The sequence below is a fragment of the Copadichromis virginalis genome, linkage group LG10, assembly GCF_057382275.1.
Source record: "Copadichromis virginalis isolate Kocher_CV1m ecotype Utaka linkage group LG10, C_Virginalis_male_GT1.1, whole genome shotgun sequence".
NCBI classification, from domain to species: Eukaryota; Metazoa; Chordata; class Actinopteri; order Cichliformes; family Cichlidae; genus Copadichromis; species Copadichromis virginalis.
In genome coordinates this window covers 18,058,496-18,070,983 of record NC_140627.1, presented here as the reverse complement: position 1 = coordinate 18,070,983, position 12,488 = coordinate 18,058,496, and the positions used below count along the sequence as shown (strand labels likewise).

Below are 12,488 nucleotides of genomic sequence, written 5' to 3'. Positions count from 1 at the left end.
GCTGTATTGAGCTGTTCCATTGTAATTTGTGTGCGCGCGTGCGTGTGACTGTTCACGCGCGTGCGTGTGTGCGCGAGTCTAGGCTTTCAATCAGGATATAAAGCGAAAAGGCGCTACCGTAAAGACTGGTGTAAAAGCGCAAGGAAATTTATGCGGCGGATAGGAGGCGGCTGGCTTGATCGCGGCTCACAAATGACGGCTCACTTTACCGCAGTGGAAATGACCTAACAGACTCTCCAGACTTTTAAAACTTTTGTATGACCCCTTAATTCCTATGAAAGCATTAAGTGTGTACTTATGTTTTCCCCATGCTGTTCCTGCGGTTGGGTGGAAGGCCATTTTGTAGTTTATCTGAGGTTTTACTTTTAAGACTTACACTTTTTAAATTTAAAGGTCATTTTTGTTTACCATGACTGTATCGTTTTCATCAGCTTTCATTTACGCTGAGTTATTACATCCAGCTGATAAAAATGCTAATAGCTTTGGTTCATTCTACTAACAAAACAGGCTGCTTGCCATTTTCATCCTTCCGTTCCCTAATCTTGAAATTGGGTGTGGTATTGCTAATTTCATTCTGCAAGAACATTTAAGGAAGAGGTGAGAAGGCTGTTCTTATTGTGTCCTCCTTTCTTTGATGATGACTCTTACTTGTTCTTGACTTAAAATAATTTGGGTTTCATGACGGCCATACAAATGTGTTTAGGTTGACAATCACATGCATACTTGAAGTAATACTTCAGAGAACCATTGCTGATTAAAGTTTTCTTCTGGCAGGGTTTTATTCAGATTAAGCTGATATTATTATGATTATTATTTTCTTTATTTATTTATTTTAAAGGTTAGAGGTTAATATTTATTCACTCTAGCCAATCTTTTTTAAATAGCTTTACCAGGAGATAGTTTTAATCTAACCTTATATTTAAGAATCTATTTATACACTGCACCACTGAATGCCTGGTGTGTAGCAAACACTTGTTATACACCAGCAGAGACTGATTCATCAAATGCTTAAAAGTTATTGGCTGCTGGGGTGTCTTGCAAGAAACTGGAAAGGCCGGGCTGTTATGACTCATTTGATTTATACAAAGGTCTCTTGAGAGGCTTCGTGTCAGTGTATTGTAAATGTGTTTTATAAAGTATTAAGTAACATTTTTCTGTGCAAAAAAAAGCCGTGAGAATATGATTCTCATGTCTTAAGTCCCAGTGATGTCGAGTTCTTTTAACATTATTGCAAATGCCAAGCCAGTAGAAGCCAAGAAGCAGGCAAGTGACATTTTATCTTATTTGACATCAGGAAAAAAAAAACAACTGGCATAGTAGGCAAAGTAGGCATGAAGAGAGATGCTGATATCTAATCTGGCCAAGAAACAAAGGAAAACAACTGAAAATTCACTGTAAAAATGAGTCTACTGTATAATACATAAACTAAAGTTTAGTTATACAAAGCAGGCAATTTGCAGTAGTTTAGTCATTCTTTAATTTACAATCATACCTTCCCCGTGATACATGAACGGACTGATTACTTGTAAATGGCCTCTTGTAGTACACAGTTGTATACACAAAAGTTGATGTCATTTTATTAATACTGTGTGCTTCAGTTTTCCCCCCACATGTCTTTTGACAGTTAAAAGCAACAACAAAAAGAATAAATACAGTCTAGTGAGAAGGGAAGTTTAGCTCAATCTGTCAGTTTTCCAATAAATAGGAAATGCAGATGGAAAATCAGAATGAGTCAGTACTGGGGGACAGACAGTATTTCTAAAACACAGGTGAGAGATGATTTTGTGTCACTGCATATTAGCTGGTGTTTTTGTAAGAGCCACACGCACAAAAAAACAAAAACCTCTAAACATTGAACTACAGAGCAAATGAATACAAATCCTGGAAAATCCACGATAAAAGTGCTTGTCAGCTACAACAGGAATATGATTGTAATATACAGTACACGTTCTGATTATGTCAAAATGAACTATACATAGAGGCATATATTACTCTTGCAAACTATATAACTCTCATTATTTGTATTCTGTGCAATGTTCAACAGCAACTTACAACAATAGGTTTTGGCAGAAGGAAACGTCACTGTTTGACCGGGAAGAGTCAAAAACAGAAAACAGCTTTGAGTGCTACAAGTTACAATGGTATAGCTAAGTTTGGCAAAGAGGAGGAGAAGGTTCAAACCGACCAATTAGAAAAATAATTTGTCAAACAAATTATGTAGAAAAGAAATTTGTAAATAAATAAATTCTTTTGCAAAAAGGAAAAAAAAAGAATACAGCAAATAATATGTACTTATTACAACTTTGTTCCACTGATGTTTCATTCATTCAGTTAACTACTTGGCGTGACCTTGTTTCTGTTTAAGTGCTGGAATATGTAGGCTATATAGACACCAAATCCATATATATATGTATAAATATATACATACGTGTAAATGTGCATATGCACAACTACAGTGAATTGTAGGTATGAATATACGAAAGTGCAAGGACTAGTTACTATTATTTTGTTTTGCTAGTAGGGCTCCGACTTTAGGGTGAAGGGGAGCTGGTTCAGATATTTAGCCTTTTTTTTTAACTACTGTGCTTTTTGATGCTTGTCTTTGGATCCCAAAATGAAACAACTTGCATATACGTAAACTCATCTTATGGCTAAATAGAAATAAAAAAAAAAAAAACAATGATAAGAATAATTTTAATTGTGCAGTGATCATGTCAGACTGATAAGGTGCAGAATGAGAATGATAAGCAGTTCCTTTTAAAACAACACATTCCTGAAGTTTCTGCAGAGTTCGCTGATGAATATTGTAAGGCAGTGACAAGAAGATCATTTTCAGAGCACACGAACATGCAACGTTGTTCAAGGAAAGACCTGAGCATTTTTTTTACTCATAAAGCATCATGTTCCTTTCAGGAAACAGGGAATCTTCATTGCGTTGCCTTGTTTGCTGGATACTGAGTGTTGCCCATCTGCATTGCCAAAACAATTTAAGACTGACAGGCTGTGAAGATACACTTGGGGAATAGAGCTAAAAGGCCTTTGAGCCAGGGGTTAATTTCCTGTTCATTTTTTCCTGTCGATAGTTGGTTAGTTTTAGGCTTTAAGCCAATCAGAGTAAACTATTATGCTTATACCTAATCTATGTCATTCATACACACACACACACACACAAACTTTTTTTTTTACTGTGACATTGATACTAATCACAAATTTAGCCAAGTGTTTGTGCAAATAATTCCCATGCGCTAATAGCTCAGGCTTCTAGCTGCCTAAAGCACTCTGTTTCCCTCAATAACTTGACATTTCAAGTTATTAAGCTGAAATTTTTAGGTACCAAAATTGAATTATTGATTTTCAGGCACGCAGCTCTGTGAGAAGCGCAACACTGCCCATCTGCTGATAAAGCCCATCTCAAACCTCAAACTAAAACAGCTTGTTTCAGACAGAATCATGCAAAGCTACTCTAGTAGAGTCCGAGAATAAAAACATGAGGTGGAGAGAAGCATTATAGCTCAGCTTTATGGAAAGTTAAAGTTAGACAAACCAAGAATGACAAAATATAGACATGCCTAATTGATTGTTTAGGTGTTTTTGATATATGCATGTCTGTCTATGGACCTATTTAGCCATGTAACAGCAACGCGACTGTACAAGATGTAGTCATCTAACTTTGCAGGTGTATAGTTGAGCAGAGGCTGTCTCACATTCTTTAAAAAAAAAAAAAACGCAAGTATTTGAAAGTCTCTATATGAGATATGTTTACCTGCTTGATTGTTTTTAAAAATAGAAGTAATCCAAGAACTCACTGCCGTTTCAGTAATTATGGTTTCTGTTCTTGCAGTAGTCAGTAGTTTTTGTGATATCTAGCCAATTTTGTCTTTGAAAACATTAAAATTGCATGTTTTGGAAGTTCGTTCTTAATATCATTTCTGGACATTAAATCCTTGAAGTATTTACAGACAAAATGAACAGGAAATTAATTTGTGGACATGGAGCCTCTGGGAAGTGTGCAGGCATGTTGCAACTTTTTCTCTGCAAGAAATATGTGACATTGCTTTTTAAAGCAGGAGTTGGTGGTGGCGGCGACATCTTCCCCTCAGTCTACTGCAGATATCTGTAAACTTTAAAGCAATGATTGCCAGAGTCTGCAACAGCCACGTGTCCATCTGAGGTGAGCGCTAGGCCCTGGGGGCCGTACAGCGGGTCTGCCGAAGTGTTAATGTAGGATAAGAAGGACCCTGTGCTGTCAAACACCTGATGCAGAAAAAAAGGTCAGAATTTTCAGCAATTCTGTCACAACAAAACACAGCAACGGCGTTAAAATTACATCTACACGTAAACTGCGAGCTGCCTCACCTGTATTCTGCTGTTACCCCAGTCAGCTACAATGATGTTTCCATTGGCATCCACAGCCACGCCAGTGGGAGCGTTGAATTGGCCGTTCCCTTCGCCATGAGAGCCGAACTTGAACAGGAACTCCCCATCAGCGCTGTACACCTGAGGCAAAAAGCCAGAAAAGTTCGGTCAGCATCTTCATGTGCACGGCCTCCCTTTAAAATAAAAATCACAGCTAAGGTGGCAAACTCAGACATAGGTCGTCTTTTTTTCTTACCTTCACAGAGTGATTGTGAAAATCGGTCACGATAATTTCATTCTTGTTGTTCACGGCAACAAAATGCGGGCCTGGATGAGGAGACAGAAGCAGGTTATGTTGGTAGTTAAAGCAGAGACTGTTTCCTGTTGTTTATGCATTGGCTTCACTGTTAGTAGGCTGACTAAATGTAGTTTTCATCTATAGTTTGTCTAAAGCTGCAATTATAAAATAGGAAACCCTTCTGATTGGATGCGAGTAGTATGTTGTGCTTCTTTTCATGCAACATTTCAAGTCAATACTGAAAGTTAAATTATATGGAGAGGCTCAAGGCCTAAATCATTGTTATGCATGCACTGCCCAATCACAGAATATTTATATTGTCTTAGTCATACTGTCAGTGCTTACACTGATGGTTGGGTTACTCGTCCAGTTAACTTATCATTAAAAGCAGACCTCGAAACTGATTATATTAAAATACCACAGAATGAGTTATTGGAAACAGTAAAATTCATTCACACCGATCTCTCTTTTCATAGCCGTTTTTCACCCAAAGCACAATACACACAACAAACTTATCTTAAAAAAGAATAATTATGATTCATGTAATTATTACAATGGCATGTAATCTCATCTCTGATCATTGCTGCACAGGCACAGCTTCATCCTGCAGGGGTTTTTTTTAAACAATCAGAGATCTCAGGAGGTCAGACACATGATCACGGATTTGGGTTAGACAGAGGGCACTGCACTGTGGGATTAAGGTTGCAGCAAGGCCACACTTAGTACTTACTGAAAACTGAGCCAGATTTATTTATGTTTGGGCCAAGTTTTTCTGAGTTGGAAAACAGAAGGAAGAACAGAAAGAAAGAAAGAAAGGAAGGAAAAAAAATAGCTAGTCAGAGATAAAGACATCCAAAGAAGAAAAAGCTCAGGGAGGTGCAGGGGGGTGCTGCTGCCCGGCTAATGCAGTAATACCGTGGGAGTTACGGGCACACAGCCAGTGTTGTCTTTAATATTCTTCATGCTGTTTGCTGCCCAGAGCTGACGCTTTAAACTGCGCCTACATTAGTAATGGTGCTCACAATGAGGGTTTTTAGTTGCTAATACTAAACAATGATAAAAAACACATTGCAAACACTTTCAAAATCCTGATTTACTGTCTACTAAAACAATCCTGTTACTTACACTCAAAAAATATTTATGCATAAAATGAAGTAATCTGATTACATGTAAATTTTCCATGTAACTACAGTGTACAACATTACATTTAATGGAATATGGTCAAATGAAATTTACTTGAATGTTACACATTGAGTTTATACCAACCATATTTCCCTTAATGATTAATTATTTTAATAAATTAACCTTTGATTTTTATGCAGTCAGATATTTACCTTTGCTATTTTCCTTTAAAGAAGTATAAAAAATGTTATCCTAAATAATGGAAGTGTGTTTTTATTTCTTTCAGTATATTTTAACTCACTTTAATTAGTTTGCCAAATATTCAAAATTTCATAACAGATGTTTGCTTGTCTCCTCCCCGGCAGTGGCTGCCTCCTTCTCACCTGCAAACTGTCTGTCAGAAGTCCCTCTGCCTCCAAACTTGGTCACAAGTTTCCCATTGGATTGAAAGATGAAGACGCAGCAAGCCTTGTTGTCCACAGTGATGATGTGTCCGTTCTTATCCACAGCCACACCCTTGGGACCCATGAGCCGTCCTGCACCGATCTTATTCTGTGATGCAGAGAGACAAAAAAGTAGTTTAGTACTTTTTCAAGCTGAAGGTAAATGGTGAGGCAGAAAAACACCAAAAGACTATTTTTTAATAGATTTCACATATGAACAACCCTTAAATGAGGCATTTAGTGCTGTTCAGCCTGCACAGAGATCTTACCTTAAACTTCCCATCAGGAGAGAAGATGCTGACCCACCGATTGTCATAGTCGGCCACCACAATGTCACCGTTCATGTCAACAGTGACACCCGTTGGTCTTTGCAGCTGCCCTGGAGACCGACCTCTGACCCCAAAGCGCATCTTGAATTGGCCATCATTGGAGAAAACCTGCAATTGGGTCCATCAAAGCAAACAGTTTTAGAGTGTACGGCAGAGTACACTCGTCTGAATATCCACTTCTGTGCAATCACTGTGAAACACGTGGCTACACTGCCTCACCTGTATGCACTGGTTGTTGCTGTCAGCCACCACCACTCTGCCATTACTAGAGGCTGAGATCCCCTGGAGATTTGTGAACTCGCCTTTCTCTCTACCCCGAGAACCTGACAGAAAAAAAAAGGCAAATACTCAAGAAATGTGTCATTTACCATTTTCACATTAGTCTCCAGTCTTATACACTGTGCACTCATGCCGATCGTTTACCAAACTATGACATACGTTTTGTTGGATTCATTTCCTGTCTCCCAGGCTTGGGAAAGTTTGTTTAAAGCGGCAAAAGAGTTCAAAAGTAAATTACAGAAACTTGCTTGAATTAAATAATATGAAGAAGTTGCAAAACCTTTGAATGCCAGTGACATTTTTTTTTATCTCAGCCAAAGCCAAATTGTCTATAAAAAAAAATCTATAAAACAATCAAGCCAGATCAAAGTTTTATTGTGTAGTCTATTGGCATGAACTGGAAATTGCAACTGCCTGGAGCGGAGAGTGTCAATTTAAAAGCCTGTCTTGTGGCTTAGAAGCTAATAAATGATGACATAAGTATTCTTGATTTGTAACAAAGATAATGTAACTTGTGTAGGACATAATTTGCTTTTCCGTGTCTCTCTTACCCATTCTGTAGATGAGCTCATCTTCAATGGGGTTCTCCTTTTTCTTAGTCGTGCTGTACATACTGGAAGGCCGTCGCACTGCCTTCTGCCGTATGTGGCCAGCCGTGCCACTGGGGGACTTCACCCTCCGCTTCACATCGTCTGGAGATTGCGGAACATCTGACGGCTTAACTGCTCGCAGTCGGAAAGGGCTGCCACGTACCGGCTGTCCGTACAGCAGCAAAGAAAACGAGTACTCTCCCTCAGAGCGTAACGTGTAGCCCACCTCGTATGTTCCATTCTTATTGTCCGTTATCTCCGTCTCTGCAGCCCGGCTCCCATCAGCGGACGTTATCTCTGCTTTTAAAACTGCGTTTCCTGTCCGCACCAGCTCCCCATCCTGCAGATAGGGTTCACTGAGTCAATTTCCGAACAACACAAAGTCTTCAATATTCACACGGCAGCCACTAAAGAAGCACTTTCCACACATGCATGAGAAGCTTATAATAGATTTCTTTTCATAAAAATAATCCCTGAAAATTGCCTCGGTGACCAGAGTAGCCACCGTGAAATAACTTTTGGAAACGAACTCTGATAAATGCTATGAATTAAAATGAAAAGCTAAATTGAAATAGCCACACACAAGAAAAGCAAATAAATGTCAGTAAACCCATTAGAGCCAAAGCAAAAAGTAAAAAGTATATAGCAGAACAATATTACGATAGTAAAGCAACATAATTCAGAGACAGTACTTTGTCTTTTGTTGTCACAGTAATAGTTTGGTGTTGCCCAGTTGCTGCATGGCGGAGGCCCTCTCCTGTGGCCACGGAAGTGTGAGCCACAGCTGCTGTGGTGAGGAGAACACCCAGGTTCTGGATGGAGCGCCGCAGGCCCTCGGTCTCCACCTTGAACACACAGCACATTTGAATTTTTGAGTTTCTTAATACTTTTTATTATTATTTTTTATTATTAAGTCTTTCTGTGTCTGCAGCTGGTAACTACTAACAAGCTAATGGTACTTTACGACTGGGTTTATACATTTGTTTTATTACCCACACCGAGGAGGTAATGTTTTTGTAGCATTGCATGCCTGCTGTTCAATCTGCTGGTATATGGGAATTGTAAATATTACTTTTGCTGCACTACAAGCTTCTTTCATTACATTTAAAAAAAGAAAACAAACTGAATATATAAAAAAAATCCTATAAAAGTAAACACTGCCCACAGATTGAGCTGCCTTGGTGGAGATTTGTCCTTTCTGAGTACTGCTTGTTATACATGTAGTCAAATTACAGTCACGTGAAAAATAAAAAGTTTCGACAGGACTCACGCAGACCTGCGATGCGACAATGTAGGAGAATCAGTCAAACCACCACAATAAAAACAGAGGTCACAACAGACAGCAGTCGTTACCTGGCAGTCCAGGTGTGCATTCTGATGAGGTTTCTCTGGGAAGTCATGTCTGGCCAGCGCGTTTACTCGCTCACTCATTTGCTTCTGAACCAGCAGCACCTATTCTTACAGGAGATGCATACTGTATTTTATTTAAAGTCCTTCCCCCCCCATCTGTACCTTTTAATACAGAACAATATAACTACTGCAGAACAGACATTCTGCTACATTGCTGCATGAAACTTGAGAGTCAAATCCTATAATCCTGTTTGACAGGTTGCTGGTATATAAAAATTTGCCTGCCCACCTCAGTAGCACTACCATGGCTGAGAGCTTGCTCTGTGAAACTGCAACTGCTCTGAATATGTTCCTTCCCCTGGAGGAGAGCTGAAAGCTGGGCCTGCAGGACCTGTGCTCAAGAATGAGAAGGAATAAGAGAAAACAGACACAGGAGGGTCAGTAGAGCATGTTAAAACAATACTGAAGATGAGAAAAAGCAGCTGAATACATTAAAAAAGAGGAAAATTAGGAATTAAATGTCAAGAAAGCAATAAATCTCTGGTATTAAGGACAAAAACATATGCATGTGCATATACATGAGTGAATGAACTGGTCATCAACTAACTTTCTGCTTGGTACTGCAGATATTCTCCAAGTCTGTGATGAGGGCCGTCTTGCGCTGATGCAGCGCCTGTTCCAGCTCTTCAAATGTACTTGTAATTTCCGCTACTGCCTCATTCTTCCTTTCACTCAGCTGTCGAGAGATCTCACTCACCAGCTCAATGGCTGCTGTTAACTGAGGTAGCCTGCAACATGAAACAAGGTGAAAATGTATTCCATAGCAGCTGAGCACAATGAAAATGTCTGACAGATGAGGCACAGTGTGCACAGATCGCCTAAGGTCTGGACCAAATGCTTAAGCTGCTTAAAGCTTTCCCGAGGTATCAAGACCCCCACCTGCTGTGTATGGCATCCAGCTGTGTCTTCAGCGTAGCCTTGTGCTGTTCCACCACATCCCGCAGAGGAACAGTCATGTGCTCCCTGTGCTCGCCCTCTGTGCACTCCAAACACATGGCTGTCTCACATGACTCGCAGTAGAACTCCATCACCTGCAGAGGGAGACAGAGCGAGTCATTCTCTTGCAAAAAAAGAAATTAATGTAACATTCAGTTCCTTTTACACCAATTACTGCTTGAAATAACATGGAAAGGAATTTAGGTAAGGTGATGACTTGAGTAGCATATCTCAAAAGAGCTTCTCACCTTTCCTTCGTGGTTTGGGCAGCAGAGCGGCTTCCCTGCAGCTGCAGCACTGACTGATTCCAACACACTGCAGGCCTCTGGCCGCGAGCACTCTGGGTCTCGTTGAAGGACCTAATGCAATACATTCTTATATTCAGTGTGGAACAAGGAGGTATTTCTTTATTTTGTTATTTGTAATGCACATTTGAATTATCTGGCTAATGCATTGTGTTTTCAAACCTCCATAAGATTAGTGATGAAGAAGTTGTTCTGCAGGGCACAAACTCCTTTCTCTGGCAGGATAGATGTCTGCCGGCACACTGGGCATGAGAGTGTCAGAGACTCAGGGGGAATGTAGGTCTGGAGACAGCTGAAGGAAGAGGCCAACAAATATATAAATATAAAACTTAGATAACCAATACAGCAGAAAAAAAAAGAAGAGGAAGGTGTGAGGAAGACAGAGCAATCACATAATAAAGAGAGGCAGTGCCTAAATAGTGCTCCTGTCACAACAAATAAGGCAATAGAGTGGATTTAAATCAATACAGAGCCCACAGGCTTGAGAGAAAACATGTACACTCTCTTTGAGTAAGTGAGCATCTGGCAAATCAATTTGACTAACAGAGTCACTAAGAGGCAAAACAGTTCAATCATGAATACATGTGAAGTGCATTTTTTAAGGCTTTTTTCTGTTTGTGCATCTATGTGTGCGTTTGTGTAGTTTGGATTCTGGCCTGGCTTCACGCATGCTAGTAGTCACATCTATCCTGCTTGGCTCTACATGCTAAAGATTTTTCCAGGTTTGGTTAACAAGCCCACTGGAGTGTATCAACAACATTAGACGCTAACAAGGGAAAAAACCAAAGCCAGTCAGTAACTTTCAGGTGCAGTATGCAGACTGCAATGCATTCCTTGTCTACAGCCCAGGTGCCCACCCTCAGGTGATGTACAGCTGTATTTCTTTAGTTTCTGTAGTTAATGATTTGGCGATTAATACAGTAAGAAACCCTGAGTCAGTTCTCAGGATAAGTCTCTGTGTTTTTACAAAAGTATGTTTGGCAGCTGCTTAGGCTGCATGCTGGAACAATTATATTTAATTTATGACAGCATACAAGCTCGTATCAGCCAAGCCTCCCTGTTTCTGCTTCTGAGAACAACTGAGAGGTTGAACGAAAACATTTTTTCTATCAAATATTTTGTCAAAAATCAGACATGAAGCCCGCTGGGAGCAGCAGGCAGGGATTCAAGGGTAAGAAAATGTTATTTATCTATTCTAATTGCTTTTACTGTTGTTGTAAAATGTAATTATTTTGGCATCATTTCTATATTATGAAGTAGTCGTATCCTGAGGTTATATGCAAAAATGACAATCACATACAGAGGACATCGGGAGCAAAATGAAGCAAAGTAACACCCTCCCAAAAGGAATAGGCCCAGCGGGGGTTTGCACCACACCCCTCTTTAAAGTACATAAACCCACCCCAGCATTAAAACATCTGTCCGGAAATATTGCGTATAGCCCTAGACAAAAATCTGTTCACCTCAGCAGGACTCCACATCACATGCTATCCAGTTAAACCAGGGATTAAACTTGCCCTCCGGTGGGCAAATGCAGCTCAGACTGCATGGGGGAAAAAAAGAGAATTATCTCATACTGTGTGGCTTTTAAAAAGCCATTCGATAAATATTTGGTAGATCGTGGGTTTAGGAGCAAACCAGTCTGAAACATAATCCTGGTTTTCTTCTGCAGCCAACAATATGCCCCTTCTTCATTCTCCATCCTCCCACCATGACCCACAACAAGCTTTCAAAAAGCTTCCTCCTGCTTGGCTTGGCTCTAGCATTGTCACCTGAGGGGGTGTCATCCTTCCCAAGAAACTGTGGATTGAGCCACTGTAATTGTGTCTCTCAACAGTGAGCCTTTTTTCAGACTGCAGTCCTTGACAGTCCCTGATGCTGAGGAATGCACTTATCCCAGCAGCGTCAGTGACGAGAAGCGCTCTGAGCTTTTTAATTGTGTGTAGGGATTTGCAATAGACGAGGTTCCTCTATTGGCCAGCGTGTAGGTATGACAGGAATTCTATGATAACAGGGTAAGAGACAGGATTTACTAGAAGAGAGACAGGTATGGTAAACAATGTACTGTAGCTCCTTTGAATGGCCAGAAATAGCTACATGCAGCAGACAGTGCGAGCAGCAGTAATTAGGACTCCTGACCGGTGTCATTGACGCAGACAGCACAAACATTAGTTACCTTTCACAGAAGGTGTGCAGGCAGGGCAAGACCTTGGGGTTGCGGTAATGATCCAGGCAGATGCTGCAGACCAGAAACTGCTTGTCTATCTGACGCACCACAGGGCTGGTACTTCCAGCCTCGCGCTTGGCCATGGCAAAGGAAATTTAAAGCCACGGACAACGACAGCAGTTAACCTAACAAGAGAAAGAGAAAGATGAAAATATTAAAGAAAAATGCTGCACTCCAGCTTTTTCTTTGGTCT

General features: G+C 40.2%; 1 protein-coding gene across 5 annotated transcripts in view; it reads right to left on the bottom strand.

The window, feature by feature from the left end:
- Nucleotides 1–1,453: 1,453 nt before the first annotated feature.
- Nucleotides 1,454–12,488, bottom strand: part of trim3b (tripartite motif containing 3b) — a 33,293-nt gene continuing 22,258 nt past the window's right edge. For 4 of the 5 annotated variants that reach the window (XM_085470369.1, XM_085470368.1, XM_085470371.1 and 1 more), the window contains 16 exons: nt 12,245–12,420; nt 10,231–10,360; nt 10,012–10,122; nt 9,707–9,858; nt 9,375–9,555; nt 9,057–9,158; nt 8,771–8,869; nt 8,110–8,262; nt 7,379–7,757; nt 6,768–6,871; nt 6,489–6,656; nt 6,160–6,328; nt 5,385–5,426; nt 4,613–4,683; nt 4,357–4,497; nt 1,454–4,254 (listed from right to left, as the gene is read on the bottom strand). In XM_085470369.1, the coding sequence (XP_085326495.1) occupies nt 4,102–4,254; nt 4,357–4,497; nt 4,613–4,683; nt 5,385–5,426; nt 6,160–6,328; nt 6,489–6,656; nt 6,768–6,871; nt 7,379–7,757; nt 8,110–8,262; nt 8,771–8,869; nt 9,057–9,158; nt 9,375–9,555; nt 9,707–9,858; nt 10,012–10,122; nt 10,231–10,360; nt 12,245–12,378 (2,289 nt within the window). In that variant the 5' untranslated portion in view covers nt 12,379–12,420 and the 3' untranslated portion in view covers nt 1,454–4,101. The remainder of the gene's footprint in view (nt 4,255–4,356; nt 4,498–4,612; nt 4,684–5,384; nt 5,427–6,159; nt 6,329–6,488; nt 6,657–6,767; nt 6,872–7,378; nt 7,758–8,109; nt 8,263–8,770; nt 8,870–9,056; nt 9,159–9,374; nt 9,556–9,706; nt 9,859–10,011; nt 10,123–10,230; nt 10,361–12,244; nt 12,421–12,488) is intronic. The other variant, XM_085470372.1, reaches the window with a different exon arrangement.